The 23,451-nt window shown below is 39.3% G+C and overlaps 1 protein-coding gene across 2 annotated transcripts in view; it reads right to left on the reverse strand.

Annotated features, from left to right (window-relative positions):
• The window catches only part of TENM3 (teneurin transmembrane protein 3), a 974,114-nt gene that overhangs the window by 105,651 nt on the left and 845,012 nt on the right, over positions 1–23,451 (reverse strand). For both annotated transcript variants that reach the window (XM_081021657.1, XM_081021658.1), the window contains one exon: positions 13,216–13,454. In XM_081021657.1, coding sequence (XP_080877783.1) covers positions 13,216–13,454 — 239 coding nt within the window. The remainder of the gene's footprint in view (positions 1–13,215; positions 13,455–23,451) is intronic.

The following is a 23,451-nucleotide window of genomic DNA, read 5'->3' on the forward strand; positions in this document are numbered from 1 at the left end:
GTCCATGCATTTTTCCATTGGATTTGTCATAGCTGTTAAATACTTAATATTGTTTTGGAGGATAAGGAAACAAGTGCAAAGGAACACCTCTTCAAAGTTCTTCAGGAACATTTCACCTCTGTGAAAAGTACAACTGTACTTACATGACGTGTAGTTTTCTATTTTCTATTCCTAATAAAAGGTCAGCAGATTGTGTTGATTGCTCTGTCCATGGCCGAAGGCAGGCAGCAACATTTTGGGATGTAGGGCTCCCAGGAATCAGTTTGCAAACTCATCAAGCTTGAGCTAAAGACAGGAGTTAAGAAGGAAAAAAGAGAGCCTACATCCCAGAAATAAAGGAAGGAGAAATGGAGCCACTGCAGCTAGCCTCAAGGGTGAGGCTCTGCTAACCTTTCATTGGGAATGGAAAACTATGCTTCAGGTAGGTACAAGAGTATTTTTTCCCCATTCCTGCAATGAAAGGTCAGCAGATTGGGACATACCAGAGCTATCCCAATCTGGTTGGCTGGGTGAGAGTGGAGAGATGAAGCAGAGGCTTAGCGGATGTGGGGAAGAGCCAAAGAAAAGGGTAGTTTGTATTCCCGATCTCTGCACCAAAAATGGAAGTAGAAAAAAACAGTTGTTCCCACTAGCCTACTCTGGGCTTCTCCAACTAAGTTTCCGCCCAAGAGAGTGATGAGTCACAGATCCATGACGAAAAGGATCCTGGCTTCCTGAAAGCAGATGAGGTATTTCTAAGAGGGGCAGTAAAAGGCTTCTATAAAGACAGGAGTAAGTCAGGAGAGAAGAAGTTGGGAGCAGAATGTGATTTGGTTACACTCAATGAAGGCAGGAACAAAATAGAGACTTGGGAGTCTGCAAACGTTGTTTCCTGACTTAGACCGTGGGTGGAGCAATCAACCCAATCTGCTGACCTTTCATTGCATGAATGGGAAAACTTGTGTTCCATAAAGTTATCTATGGAGGATAGTGCATTTACAATGTTAAATATCTCTCTCACATATACAGTCCTATCAAATTAGCATTCTCGTTGTGCCTTGTACTCTGTAAGACTGGAAAGGTTTTACATCCCCTTGAATCATAAATCAGAAGGAAAAAAACTTCATTGTTTTAAATTTATATTTTAAATTTATAATTGGTTTAAATTGAAAAGTGAATGATGAATGAAGATCATGATAGAGTTCATTTTAAATTGTTAAATGTGAAATTCAAGATGTGCAATCCACAATGGCTGATTAACATATTAACAGATGTGGTGGGATTAAATTGTGTGTGAATCTGCCCATCAAACTCATCTCATGCATACAGGGTATTAGTTTGTATCTATGTGCCCTATCAATGATAGCCTTCTTTTTGAAGACGTGTCCAGTTCAAATCCAGTTTAGATAGAAAGAGTTACAGAAAGCAAATATTATGGCTAGAAAATCGCCACTTCTACTACAACACACTGAGCATGCACACAGTTCACCTGGTCATAGCCTTTTCCCCTAGAGTGAGATATTTATTTCTATTTAAATTCTACATTTGCATCTATACATATAAATTAGCATGTGTGAATCTGTGACTTATTTTGACCTCTTTTTGGTGGTGTACTTCCTGCTTCTGCAACAGTGGCCAATCTAGGACTATTAAGCATAGTCTAGGTCTATTCAGCTAAATATTGAATGGTGTTGTGAAACCTAAATGAATGTAGTGGTTTGTTTCCAACACTAATCATTCATCTTTTAAATATATGGTGCTTAAACATATATTTTTGCATCCTCTTAGTTTGCTATGCAGTGTCATAAAAATATCTACTGCCTACTTTGCATTTTCTTATTTTGCAATGTGGTGTCATAAAAATATCTACTGCCTTGAACTGTACAGAAAACAAAACTGCAGACCAACCTATCTGCAAAAAATGCTCACTGAGCTTGTATTCATACACAAATTTTCACATGGAGTTCTTAAGCCATTTGCTATGCGTGATACTATTTCATAGAAGTAAATCAAAATAATTATCTTGCCTGATTAGTTTTAATATCAAGGGGAATCCTAATGTTTTACATCCAAGCATTCATGTAAGCTTTACCATCATAACACACTATAACCTACCATTATATGAATCTACAATGGAGACTACAGATATCCTTGGTATTTAACTATATATTTCTAGTGGGGAAAATATTTGCAGGTGTGAGACTAAATTGTCAAAGCAACATGAGTAACAATCGTAAGGTAGGTTATATGGTTTGCACTATGCTGTTCTGCAAGGCATATATAGGCAAGTCCTAGTTCATCATCTATTAAGCAAGACAACTTCAACCCTGAGATGCACAGCCTGGCTTTCTGAACTTTGTACATACCAAATACATATGGTTGCTCCTAAATTGTTTTCATTCATTTTTAAATAACTTGCTAATTGCAAAGGCACAATACCAATATAATTCAATGTCTATGAAGTATTAGCTTCCATCTCTGTGGTATAAATGGCTTAGCTGGGTATAGCTACCAGTGGATGAAATTGAACCAAAGATTATTGTGCCAATGCAGGGAAAGTAAACTCTTTTCTATGATGGACTGTTCATCTACCAGATCCAATAGTGAGTGCAGTTAGAGTTAAATTGGTTAGCGCCTCCTATTTCTATGCCACCCCCTTCCTCTTCTTCCCTCATCACTACCCTAACCCTAACCTATTTTTAGGTGTCAGGCATTTTTTTAAAAAAAATATATTCACCAGACTTCTGGCCCTTCATTTGGAGGGTATTTAGGTACTTGTGGTCTCTTTTTTGCTTATCCTTTAGTTGGGTGGGTTAGACCTGTCTATATATATATATATATATATATATATATATATATATATTATGGACATGTTTTTAGGTTTTCATTTTTCAACTTGGTTTTAACGTTTGTATCATTTTGTGAGTTGATTTGGGACATTTCTCATGAAAAACTTAATAATTAATAATAATAATAATAGTAATAATACAGTGGTGCCCCGCAAGACGAATGCCTCGCAAGACGGAAAACCCGCTAGACGAAAGGGTTTTCCGTTTTTGAGTTGCTTCGCAGGACGAATTTCCCTATGGGCTTGCTTCGCAAGACGAAAATGTCTTACAAGTCTTGAGATTTTTTTTTCGCTTTTCGCCCCCTTTATCTAACCTGCTAAGCCTTTAATAGCCTTTAATAGCCTTTTAGCAGCTAATCCGCTAAGCCTTTAATAGCCGCTAAACCGCTAATAGCGCTAATCCGTTAAGCCGCTGATAGGGTTGCTTCGCAAGACGAAAAAACCGCTAGACGAAGACTCTTGCGGAACGGATTAATTTCGTCTTGCGAGGCACCACTGTAATACTTAAATAACCAATGGTCACTTAACATATATACATGATTGAACACCATCTGTGGTGGCAATCTGGTAATCATGGTGTAGCAGAGGGGAAAGCACAGTTCTGCAACAATTTTCGGAGCAGGGGTGATGAAGTCAACTGCAAGAGGACCAGAGTAATGATAGGTCTTTCTGGCTCTGACAAGTCAATAAGGTGCTAATGAAGCTTTCAAGTTTGTGACAGATTATCACAGGGGAAGTCAGAGAATGAGGTAAACAATCGAGGAACAGCAATGAATGCAAAGCGCATAGGGGAAAAAATCCAAATATCAAATGTCATTATAGACAACAGGTTGCCAATTAGGAACAGGATTCTGACTAGTTTCCACCAGTGCAATTCCTGAGCAGCAGCTCTCTGTAATCATCCATAGCACCAGGCTGCCAGCCACATTTTCAACTTTAGAACCTCCAGAGACTTTTTAAATACTGTAACAAAAGGTATCTTCCAGCAAACTCAGGTGGTAAATGCTTTCAGGTTGTAGCCAAAACTGGGTCATTGAGAAATTAAGATGGAGTTGTCAGCAGCCTCGGAAGATCCAGAGGTTTTGCAGAAGCACCACAAAATCTTTAGGCAAAACAATATGAGGGGACCAAAACAACAATCCCAAAACAGCCCAAGGAGGACAAAGGATGCTGAGTGGCTACAGAGTGTCTGCTGCAAATGGAAAAGTTGGGTGGTGAACAGAGTATTCTGGAAGATGGCATGGCTAGCTGGTGGGCAACTTGAACAGGAGCACTCTATATTTTACTTCAATTATATCTGAATTCAATTATATTATTTATCATCACTCATAGCACTCATATTAACACCATAATCTCCTTTAGTTAGAAGGCTGGACTAGTACTCTACAAAGGTTTATGGTATACAGACTAGGCAATGCATACAGACTAACATAAATAACAAGATTTTAGTTTAAATCAGGGGAACCAGTGGCAAACCAGATGTTTTACTTTAACTCTCTTCATCCCTGGACATTCACCATGCTGGCTAGGGTTGCAGGCTCCCAATCCTTCCTTTAAACAATGAGCTGTTCAAGATGCTGGAACAATTTTTTTTTTTTACTGTGTATTAATCCATACAAGCTTGAATTATAGGTCATATTTTAAATTTAAGAAAACATTAGATGTCTAGATTTTAAATAATGAGTAAACAGGAAAGTATGCAGGGAAAGGTGCTCAAAATGAAAGTGTAGAAAGTTAAAAATAAAACACAGAAAGACATAAGAGTTGAGCTAACAAAAAGAACCGCGCTAATAGCATGATAAAATCTGAAATGAATTAATGATGCTCCACAGACTTTATACTACTCTTAGCTCTCTAAGGAAACTTTCTACTTGTAAAATATCTAGATAATTATTCATCTCTCTTCTAGATTATCAGATAAGATAAGATGGTCAGCCTTTCTGGGGGTGAGGGGGGGAATCACTATATACATATATCTATGTTCCGTCCGGATTTTAGGGGTGGCTTGCTCAAAATTTAATTTGGTATTATCAAAAATGCAGTTTCAGTTTGCCATACTGCGCAAACCCAGAAAATAAATTGCAGCAGTGTGATTTGCAAAACAACTTTGTGATAAACCCTTTAGTTGAAAATGAGCCTATTTCAAGGTGGAGGTTGGTGATGATTGGTGAACCATTATACTTTAAATTCCTTGATATCTTATCATGTTGCTTTTATCCTTCTGACTGCCAATTATCTTGCTTTATCTCTTTTTGTACAGGCTGCTTGCCCCATTGAGTATTTTCTTTTCAGTGCCACTGACAACAACAACATGCGACACTTGCAACACCAATCAAATATTAATAGTGTGCAGAGCTGAAATTGTAAATATTGTATTATGCTTTGAGCTTTGTATGAGGTGGAAGGCATTTCCATGATAACTATTTCTCAAAATATTACTGGGGGTGATTGCCTATGACAGTAGAAAAACTATCTGGGATTGATCTCCCTTTACTTAGGTCCACCAAATCTAAGAATACAGCATTTCTTAAAAAAAGGTTACCTTCAGAATTCTTATTAAAACTGTATTATTATTTTTTTAAAAATTATACCCTTTACTTCTTTAAAAAGCGTTCTAGAGACACGTTTTGTTCCAGCTGAGGCAGATGAAGGTGTCCTGTTGTGCTGCTGCAAATGCACCATGGCGTTTCTTCTTTCTGTGCTCCTTCCAGAGGTCATTTCTCCTCTGATCACTGCTATGGATGCACAACCTGACTGTCTGTCTTCAGGCACTCTGGTTGTCTTCAAAGGATCCCCACATGGCAGGATTGATGTTGCCAGGCTTCTCGTCACACTTGCAAACATATTTGTAACACAGAGTTGGTCTGCCAAAGGCCTAGTGCCTGAAGCCAGCTCCTTGTAGAGCGTGTCCTTGGGGAGCCTGCCATCTTCTGTTCTTTGGACATGACCAAGCCAGCACAGACGTCACTGAGACAGGATTGTAAACATGCTGGGAATGTGGGCTTGGGACAGCACATCTTTGTTTGAGATTCTGTTCTGCTGTGTGATGCCCAAAATCTTCCTGACAATGCACATGTAGAAAGCGTTGAGGTGTAGCTTCTGGCGGGTGTAAATTGCTCATGACTCACTTCCATAAAGCAGTGTGCTCAAAATGCAAGCTTGGTATATCTGAAGGGCACCCAATTGGTTGCTTCTGGACTACATAAACAAGTCCAGGCAACCAATAGTAGAATAAAAGCCACAAAGTAGACAAGTGAAACACCCATCTAGTGGTGTACCTAGTGGTGAACTTACAGACTGCCATCAATTTCTACCTATGTCTGGAATCTCCTGGACATACCTGGAATACTGTAGTTGGCAGCAGGATCCTGGCAGAAATCTGCAAAATCTGGACATATCATTGATTGCTTTTCAAAAATGGCAAAACTAAAAAAGCTCAACAACTTTTGTGTCCAGATTATCACTTTTTGAAATATGGCAACCCTATTTCTACCACAATTTAAAAATCTGATATTTGGGGGTATTTTTGCCATAATTTTGCTGCCACTGTCCATAGTTTAGGTGAGTTTGTTGCACCCCCTTTGGGAGAATGAATTGAGACGCTGAGGCACCTGAAGTGATAAGGGACACAGGTGGCTTTAAAAGGCTGGCATTGCCTTCCCTGTCCTTGTTGTTTCCTGCCTGGCAGCTCACCCAACCTCTTGTACCCCCATAATTTAAAGTATGGGATTAAGCAGTTGCCATTTCTGGGACCAAGTAATAACCCCACAATCAGCAAAACAAATCTCATTTCTTATTTGCCTAATTCATGTTATAGCAGTCGTGGGGTGGGATGGGGAGATATGGTAATTTGGTTGGTTTGGTGCAACACTCAGTTTGACACAGCTAGCAAGTGCACTATAGTCATGAAGGGAGTTAAATATAGGCTACCTTAGTTACGGTAACTGAATTCTGACAGCTGACCAACAGGAAGTGTTATGGAAACGGAATTACTCAGTTTGTTTGAACACATCTACTGCTGTCCAGGCAAGATGCAATGGGTTAATGATAGCACATTTTTATGCTCACTGCTGTTATCTTTAAGGTAAGTGGATGAGTGGGCAAGCACAAAAAAGTCATATTTGTGCTCATTGTTGATCTTGTTAAATTGTTGAATTTTTTGCCCTTTACCTCATTTGTCTTGCATCTTCATTTTTGGGGAAGAGAAATAACCCTTTGCAAACTATAAATCAAACAACTGAAAATAACATGCTGGCAGCCATCACCATAAGAAGTGTCAATGATACTCATTAGAGCTGTATTTCTCATCGGCTTGCTGCCTGCAGTACACGGTCCTTGTGATTACTGTGTCATAGTAAAACACCGTTCGAATAAAGATTTAAATGTCACGATATTTAATGTACTGCAATACAAATTATGATTTTGCTATGATATGTTTCAGTTGTGTCACTCCTCAGATCAGCTCAAGATGGATGGGTTTACTCAAGGGTTCACAGAAGCAGGAGTAAGACATGGTCTCATGCACCAATGAGCTGCTTAATCTAATCAAGCAGGATTTATGATGCTGACATATAATATATACACATGTATATAAATGACAAAATGCATTTTACATTGCTATTGCTATTTAAATATTTGTTTTACTACAGGAAAAGGCTGCTTGGCATACATTTTCCTTTTGACCCTTGGTAATTCAGTAATAACTTTTGAAGTTAGATGTTAATAAAATGCAGATGCACCTGGAGACATGACAGCTGCTGGGAGGTTAGAACTGCAGAAAAGGCTGACAAATAAGTCAAGCTCCATTTTAGTCAAAACACTTCTGATGAATAAACCTACTTCACAGTCATAATAATGCCACATCAAAACATTATTTAACCCTTAGACATTATTTATAACATCTCAATTAGTAATAACACATTACACTATTATAATTAAGGAGCCAGTTTTTTACAGACTACTTTTTTGTACATACAGGTGGTCTGAACTGTCCCCAAATTGTCCCTTCCATTGAAAGAAGCTTAAGAGAAGAAACATAAATCAAATAGGGCCAGTAACCAAACACAGGATGACACCAACAGAGATGGGAAAGGATAAAAGAAAATGAAAATTGAACAGAAACACAAAGGTAAAATGCATTGACATAGGATTGTTTGCAGTGACACACCTGTCCTGCAGTCTTGTGTCCATGAAAACACACTAAAAGACTTTCCAAAACATATAACCAAAATCCAGAATATGAAATAAGCCAGCGATGTACTGAAAGCCACAAGTCTCCAGTAAGTGTGTTGGTGATCACTTTTTAATTTGGTACCGTGTAAATGCAGCCCAGAATCTGTTACAGTGGTACCTCCGGTTATGAACTTAATCCGTTCCGGAGGTCTGTTCGTAACAGGAAACCGCTCGTAACATGAGGCGCACTTTCTGTAATGGTGCCTCCCACTGCTGCCGCACGACTTCCGCTCACATCCTGGGGCAAATGTCGCAACAAGGGGCATCTACTTCCGGGTTAGCGGAGCATGTAACCCGTAGCATTCGTAAGGGGGGCAGTACGTAATACAAGGTTCCACTGTGCTGTCAAAATTCTTTGTCAAGACTGATTAGTTTTAATTTGCTAAGCTGATATTGCCATGCTACAACCAGGATATTAAGCTGGGCAGGGGGCTGGGGCACATGAGTTAGTCATCCCTGCCCTAAAGCGTATGTTCACACAACCTGAGAAGGGTCTAAATATAATAAAGTGGCTCATAACAAGATTTTCCCTCTCCCAATTTTTTTCTCAGCCTGGGTTTTTTGTGCATTGAAGACGACATGCTCAGATCACAATTACTGGACATACTTGAGAAGATGTGGGGATTTTTCTTTTTTTCTTTTTTGCATTTCACAGGCAAATGAAAGAACCCAGCCCAACTCAGTTTTCTGTCTCCTGCAATATCAGCCCCTCATTACAACAACAGAGGAAAGATGGGGATTATGTCAAGGGTAAGGGATGATGGGGACTGTTTCTCACTTAAACTGCAGAGTGTGTGGCATAGGATTATTTAAGTCTGATGATTTCTTTGGAAAATACTGGTCTTCTAAAAAAATAGTATTCAGTAGTATTTAAGCATGCTTAAAAGTATGTTACAGTTGCTTCCTTTAATTGCCTTTCACCTTTTCAATGAAGAAAAGTAGAAGCATGTTCAACCTTTTTAGGATACATTTTATTTATTTTCATATATAAATTACACACCATTCCTAAGAGTTTAAACAACTTGTTCTCTCACCCCCCCCCCCCATCTTCCTTTCTGCTTTTCTCTACATTCTGGGGATTAGATTTTTGGCTTTGCTCAAGCTACTTTTTGGTTTCCCATTCACTTTCCTATGTTTTCTCTTGCTTTCCTCTTTGTTGTTCTCCTGTCTCCTCCTTGTGACCTCCTGGCTTTTCCCTCTCTCTCATGTTGCATTCCTTTGTTCCCCCATTTCCTTTCTCTGAATCACTGTATCACCAAATGCGTTGTTGTCATGGTATTGGAAGAATGACAAGACACACCAGTCCCTCCCTGCTTACCCTTGTGCCAGCTAGCCAAAACAGCTGCATAGCTGAAAGACTGGAGAGATGAGGCTCCACTTTAGGGAGCTAGGTTTCCTTTTGCACTACTGCAGGACAACAAAAAAAGTCCTTTAAAAATGCATTTCCTTCACTTGAAGAATTAGATAAATACAGTGACATGGAATGAATGCCAACTTATATTCTATATCTATGCTAGACGGCATGACTGTATCAGTTCTACTGCAAAGCCCATTTATGAATCATCTGTGAGAAAGTGCTTTGTGTGCCTCAATCAGAATTTGTCCCATTTACGACACCACAATACAGAATTTTAATAGGTTTTCCAACTTTTCATTATCAATATATATTAGCACATTTTTCAGTACAGGTTGCAACTTGTCTCGGTTGGGGTAATGGTTTTGTGTAACATTAGAAACAGCTACAAACTGGCTCTTCAAAAGTGACTTCCTACTACAGCTAATATTTCCACAGCCAATAATTTCTCATCTCACTACTTTGTTTAAAGCACATTGTTACGAAACAGGTAAATAAAATGGGAAACCATTTCAATTTCATATTAAGTAACTCATTGTGAATTATACTTGGATGGCCTATTAAGTGAGAATTTCATATTACATCTGAAGAGATGGGAAAGCTCCATATACAAGTGAATTTAATCCATTAACTGCTTTATGGACCCCAAAACCTTCAAAGTGTGTCCCTGAGTGCCAGGTTTTACATTTAGGTTGCTGAGTTAGCTGAAATATCAGTAATATCACCAGTACATAAAGAGCTCCCTGTTGAATACATAGAGAAGGCAATCCCTGTGAATTGTTTATTTCAGCAGGCAGATGAACTAGTTATTTGTGATGAAATGCAGCATAGCTGTACCCATTCTCAACAGAATCAAATGATATAAAATGCTGTATGGCTCTCAGTTTGAGGAATTATATATATATATATATATATTTTAAAAATATTCTCAACACCTAAGTAGGTATATGGCACAAGTACGGGTATTCTAATACATGCTTCAACACATTAATATCTCAAATCATTTTTCATCTGTGTGGAAGCACTACAAGTCATTGTAATTGTCTCATTCTCTATTTGGCATTTTATTTCCTGATATCACAAGTCCTCATTCTTCATTGGTTCTGTCTCACTGGGCAACATCCATATTTGAATGGTGGCTTTCCTGGGGTTTGTTTTATCCCTTATGATGTCCCCCATTATATTGAATGATCCTTAAGTGTTTTTCATGACAACTTTGTGTTTTGCAGCTCCTTTTAAATAGTGTACCATGCAAGAAAATGTAAAAAAATCAAAACAAAACCTGTAGTTGCTTTCTACCGGCCATGAATGGGCCTGTTTTCAAATAATGACATCAACTTACAGTGGTACCTCGCAAGACGAATGCCTCGCAAGACGAAAAACGCGCAAGACGAAAGAGTTTTCCGTTTTTTGAGTCGTTCCGCAAGGCGAATTTCCCTATGGGCTTGCTTCGCAAGACGAAACGACTTGTGAGTTCTTGCGAGTTTGTTTCCTTTTTCTTAAAGCCGCTGAGCCGCTAATAGCCGCTAAACCGCTAATAGCCGTGCTTCGCAAGACGAAAAAACCGCAAGACGAAGAGACTTGCGGACCGGATTAATTTCGTCTTGCGAGGCACCACTGTACAATAATATACCCCAGCTTGATCACTGAAATCATCTGCAGGAGCATCATTAGTTGTTCTCTGAGTTGGCAAGGCTCATTTGACAGCAACAAGAAACCAAGTGGCTCAGTCCTGCTGAATACTCTACCAGTAGAGATTCAGCAGGCACCTTCTGTTTCAACCTTGAAGCACCTCCTGAAAATTCTACAAGGCTTATGCAGAAAACTCCATTATAGTTAGCTAATTTCAACATTTTATATAGGGTTTTTTTTTATTGTATAGCTTCATCCTTCCTCCCAAAGGAGCCCAGGATGACAAACATGAAAAAAAACTATAAAAACAATACAGTGGTACCTCGGGTTACATACGCTTCAGGTTACATATGCTTCAGGTTACAGATTCCACTAACTCAGAAATAGTACCTTGGGTTAAGAACTTTGCTTCAGGATGAGAACAGAAATCGTGCTCCGGCGGCGCAGCGGCAGCAGGAGGCCCCATTAGCTGAAGTGGTGCTTCAGGTTAAGAACAGTTTCAGGTTAAGAACGGACCTTCGGAACGAATTAAGTACTTAACCCGAGGTACCACTGTACAAAGATTTAATGTTATTTAGATGCACCACTACTACTGTACAGACAATTTTTAATGACGGGTTTAATGTACACAGCCTTAAACTTGTCACTGAAAAGTTGCCTTTAGAAAGCAGCAGCAGTGCAAACAGATGAGCCAAAGGGACTTACAAGAAGGTGCTATCCTATGAGGGCTCCTCTAGGGTACAAACAGCACATCCAAAATGGCACTGTCCCCTTCTTCAAGCATTAGAAGGATGAGCAAGAGTATCATAAATGCAGGTAAAGGGCCATTAATGGGTTATCTGCCCACCAAGAGTCAACACTGTTTGCTTCAAAATTGAAGAAGTGGAAAAATAATGCAGCAGCATTTATTATATCAACACTATAGTTGACAACTTTTAGACCCCTCTAGGTTAAAGAAAACCATTCATTTAGTTAACACAAAATCTAAAATTAATGCTTTGGTAAGGATAAAAATACATTTGATTTAAAAGAGTTAAATTTGTAAAAAAGGGCTATTAATTGCATGTTTATATTTTCATATACTTAATGTAAGTGGGAGCAGAGTGGGCTATAAATCTAAATAAAAACATAAACTGATTAATGTAACTACACCATCCACCATCTATGGACTATGCTGCTTAAACATGGCCCATACATTGATCACAGAAAATCACAACGTATGCATCAAAGAGGGCAAAGAAAATCCACTGAGGACTCAAATAGCAATATACAGCCGAAACTGCCAACATAATTCCTATAAAACTCCTTTGGCTTTCCTGGGCAACAAGACTTGCAATCTTCTCAAGGCAGCCATATTGCATCAGCAGGGAAGGTGAAAATCTTACATTACTCAGCGGCCTATTTTTTTGCATTATTCACCGTGGCTTCTGATTCAACAGGGATCCACTTCAAAGATTTTATTCAGCACAATGCTGTGGCATGGACTGAAACTTAACTACGGTAGTTTGTTTCAACATAGAGGCTACCAACATTTTAATTTCATGAGGGGTTTTAGCTTTGTATTAGTTTTTACAACTAAGTATGCATCATGGTTTTTTTAAAAAAATAAATAGTTCCACGGAAGCTTTAGAATACACACTGTTAATTGTTGAGTATTTTAGTAAAAGGAAATCATTATTCAGAACATGGAAACATAAAACAGTGAAATGCAAAATTCTATATTATTAAATTATAAATTTATCTGTTTCTCATTATGTACACATATTTTCACATATGTAAAAATACTTAAGCTTCTCAGAAACAAATTCTCCCCCTGCCCCACATGAGTTTGCTCAATTCTTAAATGCACTCCCCTTTTTAATAGAGAAATGATGGCTGAATTATGGCCTTATCATTTCTAAAAAGGAAAGGTAGAGAATTTCTAAATTATAGTTCAGTTTTTTAAAATGACATTTCACTTGCCATTTTCAAGGAAAATGGTTACAAAACACAGGTATTTTCTATTCCATCTGAAGAACTTTTAATTAAATTGCTTTCATTGCCTCTACTGTTAACAGCACTTGTGGATAAAAAGACAGCTGTATATTATGCAGTTTGCCAGTGTCCATATATAACCAGAAACCAAGATACATAGATTTATAATGACAATAATCATAAAAAGCAAACTTACCTATAAAGTAAGATAGTAGTATTGCCAGTAGCACAGAGACCCCTACAGCACAGAGTGCTGTACATTTCCAGCTACAGTACTTTGAAGACTTTTTAAATTTAAAAGCACTTCTTGATAAGGTGTTCCTAGGTAGTGGCCGTGTCGGAGGTGAATAAACCGAGCCAGATGCCATCGTGTAACCCGGTGTCGCAGTACTGAACAGTGGTGTTGTCCCTGTTCCTGTTTTGAATAGGAAATGCCTGCAGAAAATAAGAAGTAAATACAAATTAGTGTCTAGGATACAGTAGTTAATGGTATTTTTCTTCTTGCTCCATAGTTGTTCATTTTGGGGGATAGCATCTTAACATTTATTCAGGTTTGAGCATTTTTATATATGATGGCCCTGACACAAAGATTCTGACTGGCAAAAGATGTAATCTACTGGATGGGAAAGAGTTACTTTGATTCAGTCCTCTATTCCTATATTAGGGTACAGGTGCTGTTGACGCTGTTGGCGTGTCTCTCTTATTTACGGTGTGCAAGCTGGATGCAGATGGTAAGCCTACAGAAATGTAATTGTGGCGTACAGATTGCCCTTCCTGGATCTGGGCACTGTGGTACCACAAACAGTGTTAAGCAAACCTCTTATTCAGAAAAAAATATTAATGGCTTATTTCTGTTGGCTACCAGAACTTTTAGAAGTCCAGAAATACACAGTGTATATTAAAAAATGTTTTAAGCACCAAGATACAAAGGCTCAGTTGAACATTTGTCAATACACACTCAAGAGGAAATATTGTCTAGAACAGCTCTTTCCCAATTTGTGATTCTTTGCTTATTCTCACATATTCCTTAGGTAACAGCCTAAACAACTTCTTGATGACAGTGAGACCAAGAAATGCCATTTGCCCAACATTACCCTAATTTTGTACAGGGGTGGGCAGGGTTGGGGAAGGAAAAATGTATTTTAGGTTTTTTTCTGGGTAAGGTAGTTCTACTTGAGTTAGGAGGAAAAAATGTTTTCAAATTACGTTTCTAGAGATGCATAAAGAGTATTATGTAGATTATATATTATATTTATGTCTCAAGGTAAACATGACAGATTTTTTAACATTTTTATAGCATATATATAAAGGACAATGTCAGTCAAGAAAATGAATAAATTGTCAACTCTGTCACATACTCATGATATGAATAAGATAGTCTATATTTAACTGTGATCTATGTGGATCTGGCTCAGTATCTCCTGGAGTTAATTATAAATATTGTTAGAGAGGAGCGTATTCATGGTACATGTCCTTTGAAAATAAAAAGATAAAAGGACTGCCTTCCACCCTTAGGGCTGCCATACGTCCGGATTTTCATGGACATTACTGGGATTTCAAAGGCGGAATTGACGTCTCTGGGGGATTTCTGAAAGGCGGCACTTTGTCCTGGATCTTAGGCACGTCAATTGAAAAATCATGGTTTTTTTGGCATTTTTGTAAATAAATTTAAAAAGCTCAACAACTTTTGGGGTGTCCTGGTTTTTACTTTGTGAAATATGGCAACTCTATCCAGCCTTCACAATTATCTGTTCAGAAACCAACCAACATCATCAACAGAAATGCCATTCTAAGGTACTGGTCTGTATCAAGACTACTGCATGGAGAGAGAAGGTTTAATCTGATGCAAAAGAAGAAGAAGAAGCACCTGCATACTAACCAAACAGCAAAAGAAGAAAGTTCCCATTACTCCCAATGATCCTGCAGCCACATTTTTCAGCATTGCAGCATGTGGGGGAAGAATCAAATTCCCCTCTCTGGGTGGTGGTCCCAATCTAATCAGATCCCCCTTCCATTTACTTTTAAGTAAAAAGACTGCATAGATACAGGACTATCTAAAGCATATGTGGTGCCGGGGTGCAAAGATCCGCCTGGCGCCCCCCCCAGGTTGCCCAGTCTCAGGTGCGCAGGAGGGCAGAGCCGCCAGCCTGCCTCAGTGTCTCGCTGGCTCGGTTGCCCCCGATCTTGCGGCACAGCAGAAGAGCCTGCGCGGTGCTCCAACCAACGGGTGGGCTCTTCCTCGGACTCAACTCTCGGGCCTCGAATTCTTGGCCTGGCACCCCTGAGAGCCCGGCACCCCACACCCCTTGTGCCTATGGGTAAGACGGCCCTGCATAGAGCTATGCACAATACAGTTAATGTGTGGTTTGACCTCAAACTTAAGATGTAGCAAACCTTACGTTATCTACATCTTAAAAGACTACAGTATTATTGCTATCATCATCACCATTTCTATACTGCCCTTCATCAGAGGATTAAGGGTGGTTTACAATATGAAAACACAAAAATATATAACAATACACCTCACCACATACACAGTTTAAAAGGCTATAGATTGTATAATTAGCCAAAAGCCTGGGAGGAGAGGAGTGTCTTTGCCAGGTGCCTAAATATATGTTTTGTTTGTTTTGGTTTTTTAAAAAATCTGATTTCCTAATTTAAGCACTTTTGTGCTGCTTTTGGCTTCTTTGCTAAGGCAATCGAGGAAGGGAGTTTTAAACCAGCTCCCACATAGAATACCATACATCTTCTGTTGTGTACACATCAAGCACAAATGCACTGAGGCAGCACGTCAAACCATGGCTTTCCGGAATGGGTAGGCTCAGCAATGATCCTACACTTTACAAGCGTCACATAGGTTTTCTACAAACTCCTACACAGTCACCCTTACCAAGCAGGAGTCTTATATTATGGGGAAGTCTGAGACAGCACACAATATGGCATGGAGTTTTAGTCTTAAACTCCTTGCCATCCTTCTGCTAAAAATGTAAGTGCCTTTACAGAGTTGTCATTTGCAGATCAGCTAGGAAATTCCAGGGGTGGGTGCAAAAAAACCTCCTTAACAAACAGAAATCTGCAATTCAAAATGTGTGCTACAATCCCTATTTGGATCTAAATTTTGAATGAAAGAAACTGCTATAAAAGTTCGTTACTCATACTTAGGTATGTTAATTGTGAATATCATATTGGTAATATTGTTTGTCTGCAGCAAATTAATCTAGCAGCAATTGAAAAGCTTTTCTATTTAATGCTGCTACAAGTATTAGCAACTAAACAAAATTATGAATCAAGAACTTGTAATTACTTTATACATGTAAACAATTATTCAATTACCTTTTTAAAGAGTTTTTTGTCTCAAGATATCCTATTTGATGAAATAAAAAAAAATCTGATTTATTTAGAAAAACAGCAGACTTTTATGATAATGACTTTGCTGTGGTGTGAGCTTTCTAATATTAACAATAATCAAGTTTGAAATCTTTAAGGAATCAGATAACAGAAAGCTGGCTTATGGCCATGTTTGGATGTCAGTTTAGTGTGACATGAGCAAGACTGTGAGTCTTGAGCTCAAGCAGTCTCCCATTCTTTCTTCTGGTGCGGTTGTGAAAAATCCAAATGTTTTTGCTACTTGGTTTCAAGCTTTCTTGTTTAGCTTCTGTTTCTGCAACTTGGTTTCAAGTTGGTTTGCTTGTACAAACTACAGTCAACGCTAACTACAATTTGTCTATTTGGACATAATGACAAGCTGCAGTTAATCAAAAACAGAAGTGAATGCTTCAAACTCCTCAGAGCAATGCTGTGGGAGAAAAAGGGAGAGCACATGAGCCCAAGGCTTGCCTAGATTTGCTCATATAATACTAAACCATTGTATAGCACAGGGGTGTGGCCCTTTAAGCCTCTCCACCTGGCCTTCAGGATTCTCCCCAGGCAAAATATCCTCTCCACAAGTCATGCCTCCTCACTGCCCTGCTTTACATGCTTCCTTAGGTAAACCCAGCCAGATGGGCAGGATGCAAATTAATAATAATAATAATAATAATAATAATAATAATAATGTTTTGGCCTTACTGGAATTTGCTGTTGAGCTCTTGATAATGCCTTTCAGTTTGGCTAAATGGAAGTTAAAGACAGATGTGTCAGTTTGTGGAAAAACTAGTTTATTGTATAAAGGTAACATTTACACTCATTGCTCCACCTACTTTTGCCTCTGCCCCCTTCCATTACTGGCATATGGTCCTTAGGGTGAAAAGGCATACCCTCCAAAATCGTCACAGGACTCAAGGCTCTACTTCTAGAATGACATATTTTCCCTTTTCATAAAACTTGCTGGTGTACACACACACACACACACACACACACTCACAAATGCTAGAGTAGTTTAATTACACACACAGCATTATGTGTTCTGTGTCTGTCTCTTTGAAAGCACAAAAACGAGAAAATTCACTACAAGCTTCTTAGTAGAGAACCAGAATGGAAAAACAAGTTGTTGAGTTAAAAAAAAAAATGAACAGAATGAGAGAGTACAGAAGTAGGATAGTAAAATCAAATTAGCTGGAAACAACATCTTCTAAAGAACCAGGAACAGCTTGTAAATCCAGCCAAAGGCACTATAGCTCAGACCACCAACTGGAAACCTTACAAAATAAATATCACCCACATTAAATGAAAGCCACTTACCCATCAGTGCGAGGATAAGTTAGAAACCATTTCTTACATGATACATTTGTGCTAAAAGTAGCCAAAAACAGAAATGTATTTTATGTATTGTGAAAAAGCCGCTGAAATCCTTACCCAGAAAATTCATTAAAAGAGAGATTTCAAAACATGACTCTGAACTTCAGTGTAATATCCAAGTGTATCCAAGTTTCGCTTTACAACTTTATATAGCTTTCTGGATAAATGTAGTCAGAAAACCTTCTAGCCACCATTTGTTTTCTTTAAAATGTGAGAAAGTCAACCCTTAACAAGAAGGCTGGTGTTTCAGCTTAGCACAGGGGTAGCTTTCTGTTGGTCCACTGTCAGAATCTAGTCAGTCAGCTAGGTCCATTTAGCCCCAATCATTCTTGCCAGGCACTGGTAAGAGGAAAGGTAAATCATGGACTTTTTACATAGGGAACCCAATCCCCAAGTGACTTGTTCAGAAAGTGGTATGATAATTGTCCACTTTGTGAATTGGCACTGCCCCTTACAGCTCTAGAGACTTCTGTAATTCAGTTGTACCTTGGTTGTCGAACGCCCTGGAACTCGGACGTTTTGGCTGCCAAATGCCACAACCCTGGAAGTGATTGTTCTGGTTTGTGAACATTCTTTTGGAACCTGAACATCCGACGGAGCTTCCACAGCTTCTGAATGGCTGTAGGAGTGATCTGGTTTTCGAACGTTTTGGAAGTCGAACGGATTTCCAGAAAGGATTCTGTTCGACTTCCGAGGTAGGACTGTATTAGAAAAGCACCTTTTTTTCTTTCTTTGTTGTTTAAAAGGGAGCTTTTTGGAACAGATGTGGAGCCTCACATACTGATTTTGGCCAGCACAGCACAACTTTCCAAATGAAGCAATTGGGTAGTCATGCTACTCAAGTCAAAAAGTAGCACACAGGGCACCAACAGGAATTGTCCCAATTCCAATGTGAAAAGAGAGGACAGAATTCCTGTTATCATGATGCCCTTGGTCAGCCTTCACTTTGGTCCACAACCATCTTGGCATCATTAACACCTTCAGTAGAGTCTCTTCAGGAAAAAGACTGCAAAGTTTTGACCTATCTTCAAGGAGTGTCATAACTCCACTGGCTCTTCCTGCTATATTTTGGAGCTTGGTGGGGCATCATTGGTGGGGCAGGGCAGGGCATTGGTGAAATTGACATGTGTGCACTGGTGGAACCAATACAGCCCACACCACCTGACTTTCCCATACCAGCCTGGTATATCCAACAACACTGCTGCCGGAAGACTGGCAATGTGACAGTGCCCTCCCTCTTATTTCTAGATGGCAGGACCTCGTCTGCTGGGGATGATGACAATGTCACCAAGATTGCTCTCGAATCCATGCAGCTGGAGTAAGCATATGAAGAAATATAGCTGTACAGACTCATCACAAGTCTCCCCTTTTGTTGGACCCAAGCAGATGTTTCTGCATCAAGCAGATTATGGAACAAACTAGAATCACTACTGTAAAAGAGAGAAGCATGACCTTATCAGAAGTAACTCTCAGGTTATAGAATGGGCTATCGGATAAGGTTTGCATTAGAAAAATATACCTATTTTTGATTAGGTAAGAAATGCTTTGCAATACTTCTTATAAACATTGGCATTAGGTAACTCAAATGATCAGGATGAATGGCAAGGCATAGCTTTTATGCCAATATTTTGGAATTTCAATTTTGGTATTAAATTATTTATTCTGTAGATTAGATTTGCTATTATTCGGCATATTATCTTTGTCAACATTTTCTGGATTTTGAGATTCAATTGCTAATTTATTTGTGTAAGCAGTTTCAAACAATAGAAGGTGAGGGGTAGAATTATTATTTTTTTTGTTTTGGACTCTAGATCAAGTTTCCGGAAGCTAAGGATGCTTATGGTGAAGTATGTAATTAAATGCATAGTTAAATGTTTATATACAATTTTTGGTATAGATTCCCACCCCACCCCCCAGTCAGAGGATGGAGACAGGACAAAACGAATTTATGAATGAACACTTGTGAAATTGACATGGAGTAGAAACTGACTGATCTATTCTTCTCTACTGGATATGTCAATTAGATACTAGTGCAGACACTACATCAAGAACAAAAAGGCAGCCTGTGCTTTAAATGTAATATGTTTTATTTCACAGGCAAGTGCTGCATGTATACAATTAAAAAATATGGAGAATATGTGTAAATATTCTTGTGAGAACCATGCAAGTGTAGCCCTTAAGAGGTCATGTAGTCTCTCATTTTAAACCCTTTCGACCTCACCCAAACTGGTATATAAATAATGGAATGGCACCGAAAATCTAGTCACTAGAGAATATTTGCAGCGGAAAAATACCACAGCAGTTTGACTATATTTTTGAAAGAAGAAAATCAGTGCTGACTGAACATTTCTGATTTTAATGAACAATGAAGCAATGTCCTTGACAATGAATTACTGACATACCTACACACACTTCATATCAAACTAATATGAGAAAATGAAAGCTAACGCATAAAATTCCATTGCTTTTCAGTGTCATAAAGCATCATCAGGTTGTACATGAACAGAAATGGAACAAAGTAGACCTGACGCATCACAATCTCAGGATTTGCACAGAATCTTTAAATTCCCGGAAAAGGGTGTTTCAGTTCTGCAGTTTATCCTGCTTACTATGTTGCTGATATACAATGCTGAATGTAGGGGAGGGCATCAAAAAAAATATCTGAACAGGTGGGATAAGCAAGCCATGGCTTCCTTCCTTCATGCTGAGTAAGTGTATTCAAAGGAGTAAGTGGATTTCAAAGATATAACTTGGCAATCCAAGGTATAGCATTGATATGTATAAATGCAAGGCTTGTTCTATTTTTGCAAGTATGATAGGTGTCAGAATCTCTGTGCTCTGGATTTCATTAGTGAGCGTGCTGACTAGAAGTGAGTGCTATGCATTAAAAATCATGGGAAATGCTAGTATGTGGTAAGAGATTCTCACTTTTGCTGTATCTGTGTGCAAATATAAATAAGTAACTAAATAAATGTCAATCCAAGTCCAAAAGATTTTCCACCATGCAAAAGTAAATTAAAGACCCAGAGAATATATATGACCAATTTTTTTTAAAAAAAAGTTGTTGCAGTTTTAGCCATGTCCACAGAGGTGGCTGCTTTCACTTAAGGGATGCAACTTCAATGTCATCTCCCAAAATCCAAAAGCAAGTAACATTATTGTATTTACAGGTAGGTATAAATAACAACAACAACATAAACAGTACATATTTATCACTATACAATACGTCATTTTATTTTATGACATGTAAGTCCTATACCTGGCTGACTTACCCTACATTTATATATATTTTTGAAATATTGGTTTATTCAGATTTTCAGCAAACAAATAATGCAGGTAGCTAAATGACATACAAAAGCCCGCAAAGAGCAACTCTTTAAAACGCAAGTGAAAAATGCATGATATGAAAACATGAGAACAACAAAAATATAATAATTCTAGCTGTGATGCTGTGAATTAGTGAGGCTGATAAGCTACACTGTCAACCTGACAGTATGTTGTATTCTAAAATCTATTATGTAACTGATGGGTTATTATCTCTGGACAAGTTTCACACCAGGAGGATAATTTCAAAAGCCAAAAGCTTATAAACAAGATAAATTTCACTGCTCTGTTTCCTCTATCAGTATCAAACTTCACCTCATTTGCCAGTTACCTGCAACTTGAGGTTCCCATAACAAATATATAAAAAACAAATGCATATATGTCTATTAAATATCAATTATAAAGGTGAATCAGCATTGTGGGATAATTGAGCTAGAGGGAACAAGAGCATACATTAATTTGTGTGATAAACATGCTTATGTGGTGGATTTTTTAAAAATTACTTAACTGTGCAATCCCATATATGCCCAGTCAAAAGTTGTCCAACGAACTAGAGGGGTGCAATCTGAATATATTGGGTTTTTGTTTTGTTATTTTCCCCTCTGGTTTATTACAATTATTATTTTTGCATACTTGATATACATAATACTTTTAGCTATCTGTCTTTATTTTTATTTCACCGGAAAGCTCATGAGGATACCAGAACAAGATGAATAACAGGATTTATTTCTAAATGGCTAATTATTTATGAAGGGGCAATACCCATTTCACAGGAAAAAAACATCATGACAGGCTGTGCATCAGACATGCAACATAATCGTGGATAAATGTTCCTGGACCTAGATCAAACTGTTTGTGTTTTAACCTCATCATCAACGGAAGCAACCAGTGATGCATTTAAAGCTAAAATTAACTTCTCTCTGTACACCACATCTAGGAAACAGGAACTCGACCAAACTGGGTCATTGCTAGCTAAGATTTACTACTGGATATGAAATGATTGTGAATGTGACAGAGCGGAGCTCTTTCTTTCCTGATGAAGCACATTAAACTATCTGCTATTAAATGTTTATGCACCCTACTCCTACCAACATATTGTACTCCTGTGGAGCATAAGGCCTTCAGGTAAATGGATTCGATCCCTCCCATAAAAGATTAATACCTGTTTTCACAGAGGCTTAATCAATATTAAAGGCTGTCGTTCCATTGGAAATCACACCAATAAAAGCACCTAATTGTCTACTAGCACAAATGCTTCATCAAGCTTGAATGCATTCTAAACTTTTCACGCCCCTTGGTCAGTTTTGCTGATGACTTAAGAAATTGTATAGAAAAACAAACGTTTTTGATCAAATTCTACCTTCTTACATTAGTACAGTAGTTAGATTATTCAAATGTGCCTCCAATTCTGTCTATATAATGAAATTAACAGATAATTAAATATAATGCCATGTTTTTAACCATTTCATTAAAGCAGAATTCTGACAAAAAGATTATGCAACATTGGTAAACTACCGTATTTTTCGCCCTATAGGACGCACTTTTCCCCCTCCAAAAATGAAGGGGAAATCTGGGTGCGTTCTATGGGGTGAATGCAGGCTTTCGCTGAAGCTTGGAGAGCGAGAGGGGTCGGTGCGCACCGACCCCTCTTGCTCTCCAGGCTTCAGGAAGACATCCGCAGCCTAGGCAGTGCATAGCAGCCTGCTTCCCGGAGCGCCGGGCGCGCTGAAAGCAGAGGGCCCAGCGCTTCGGGAACACATCCGCAGCCTAGGCAGCCCTGCAGGAGTTCCTGCAGGGCTGTCTAGGCTGCGGATAGCAGCCTGCTTCCCGGAGCGCCGGGCGCGCTGAAAGCAGAGCGCCCGGTGCTTCGGGAACGCATCCGCAGCCTAGGCAACCCTGCGGGAGGTCCCGCAGGGCTGTCTAGGCTGCGGATAGCAGCCTGCTTCCCGCAGCGCAGGGCGCGCTGAAAGCAGAGCGCCCGGCACTTTGGGAACACATCCGCAGCCTAGGCAACCCTGCGGGAGGTCCCGCAGGGCTGTCTAGGCTGCGGATAGCAGCCTGCTTCCCGCAGCGCCGGGCGCGCTGAAAACAGAGTGCCCGGCGCTTCGGGAACACATCCGCAGCCTAGGCAGCCCTGCGGGAGGTCCCGCAGGGCTGTCTAGGCTGCGGATAGCAGCCTGCTTCCCGCAGCGCAGGGCGTGCTGAAAGCAGAGCGCCTGGCGCTTAGGGAACACATCCGCAGCGTGGGGAGCCCTGCAGGAGTTCCCCGCAGGGCTCCCCACGCTGCGGATAGCAGCCTGCCGCTCGGAGCGTGGGGCACCCTGAAGCAGAGCATCCCGCGCGCCGGACATACATCCGCAGCGTGGGGAGC

Source organism: Podarcis pityusensis (genome assembly GCF_964106645.2).
Source record: "Podarcis pityusensis genome assembly, chromosome: 9".
Classification (NCBI taxonomy): domain Eukaryota; kingdom Metazoa; phylum Chordata; class Lepidosauria; order Squamata; family Lacertidae; genus Podarcis; species Podarcis pityusensis.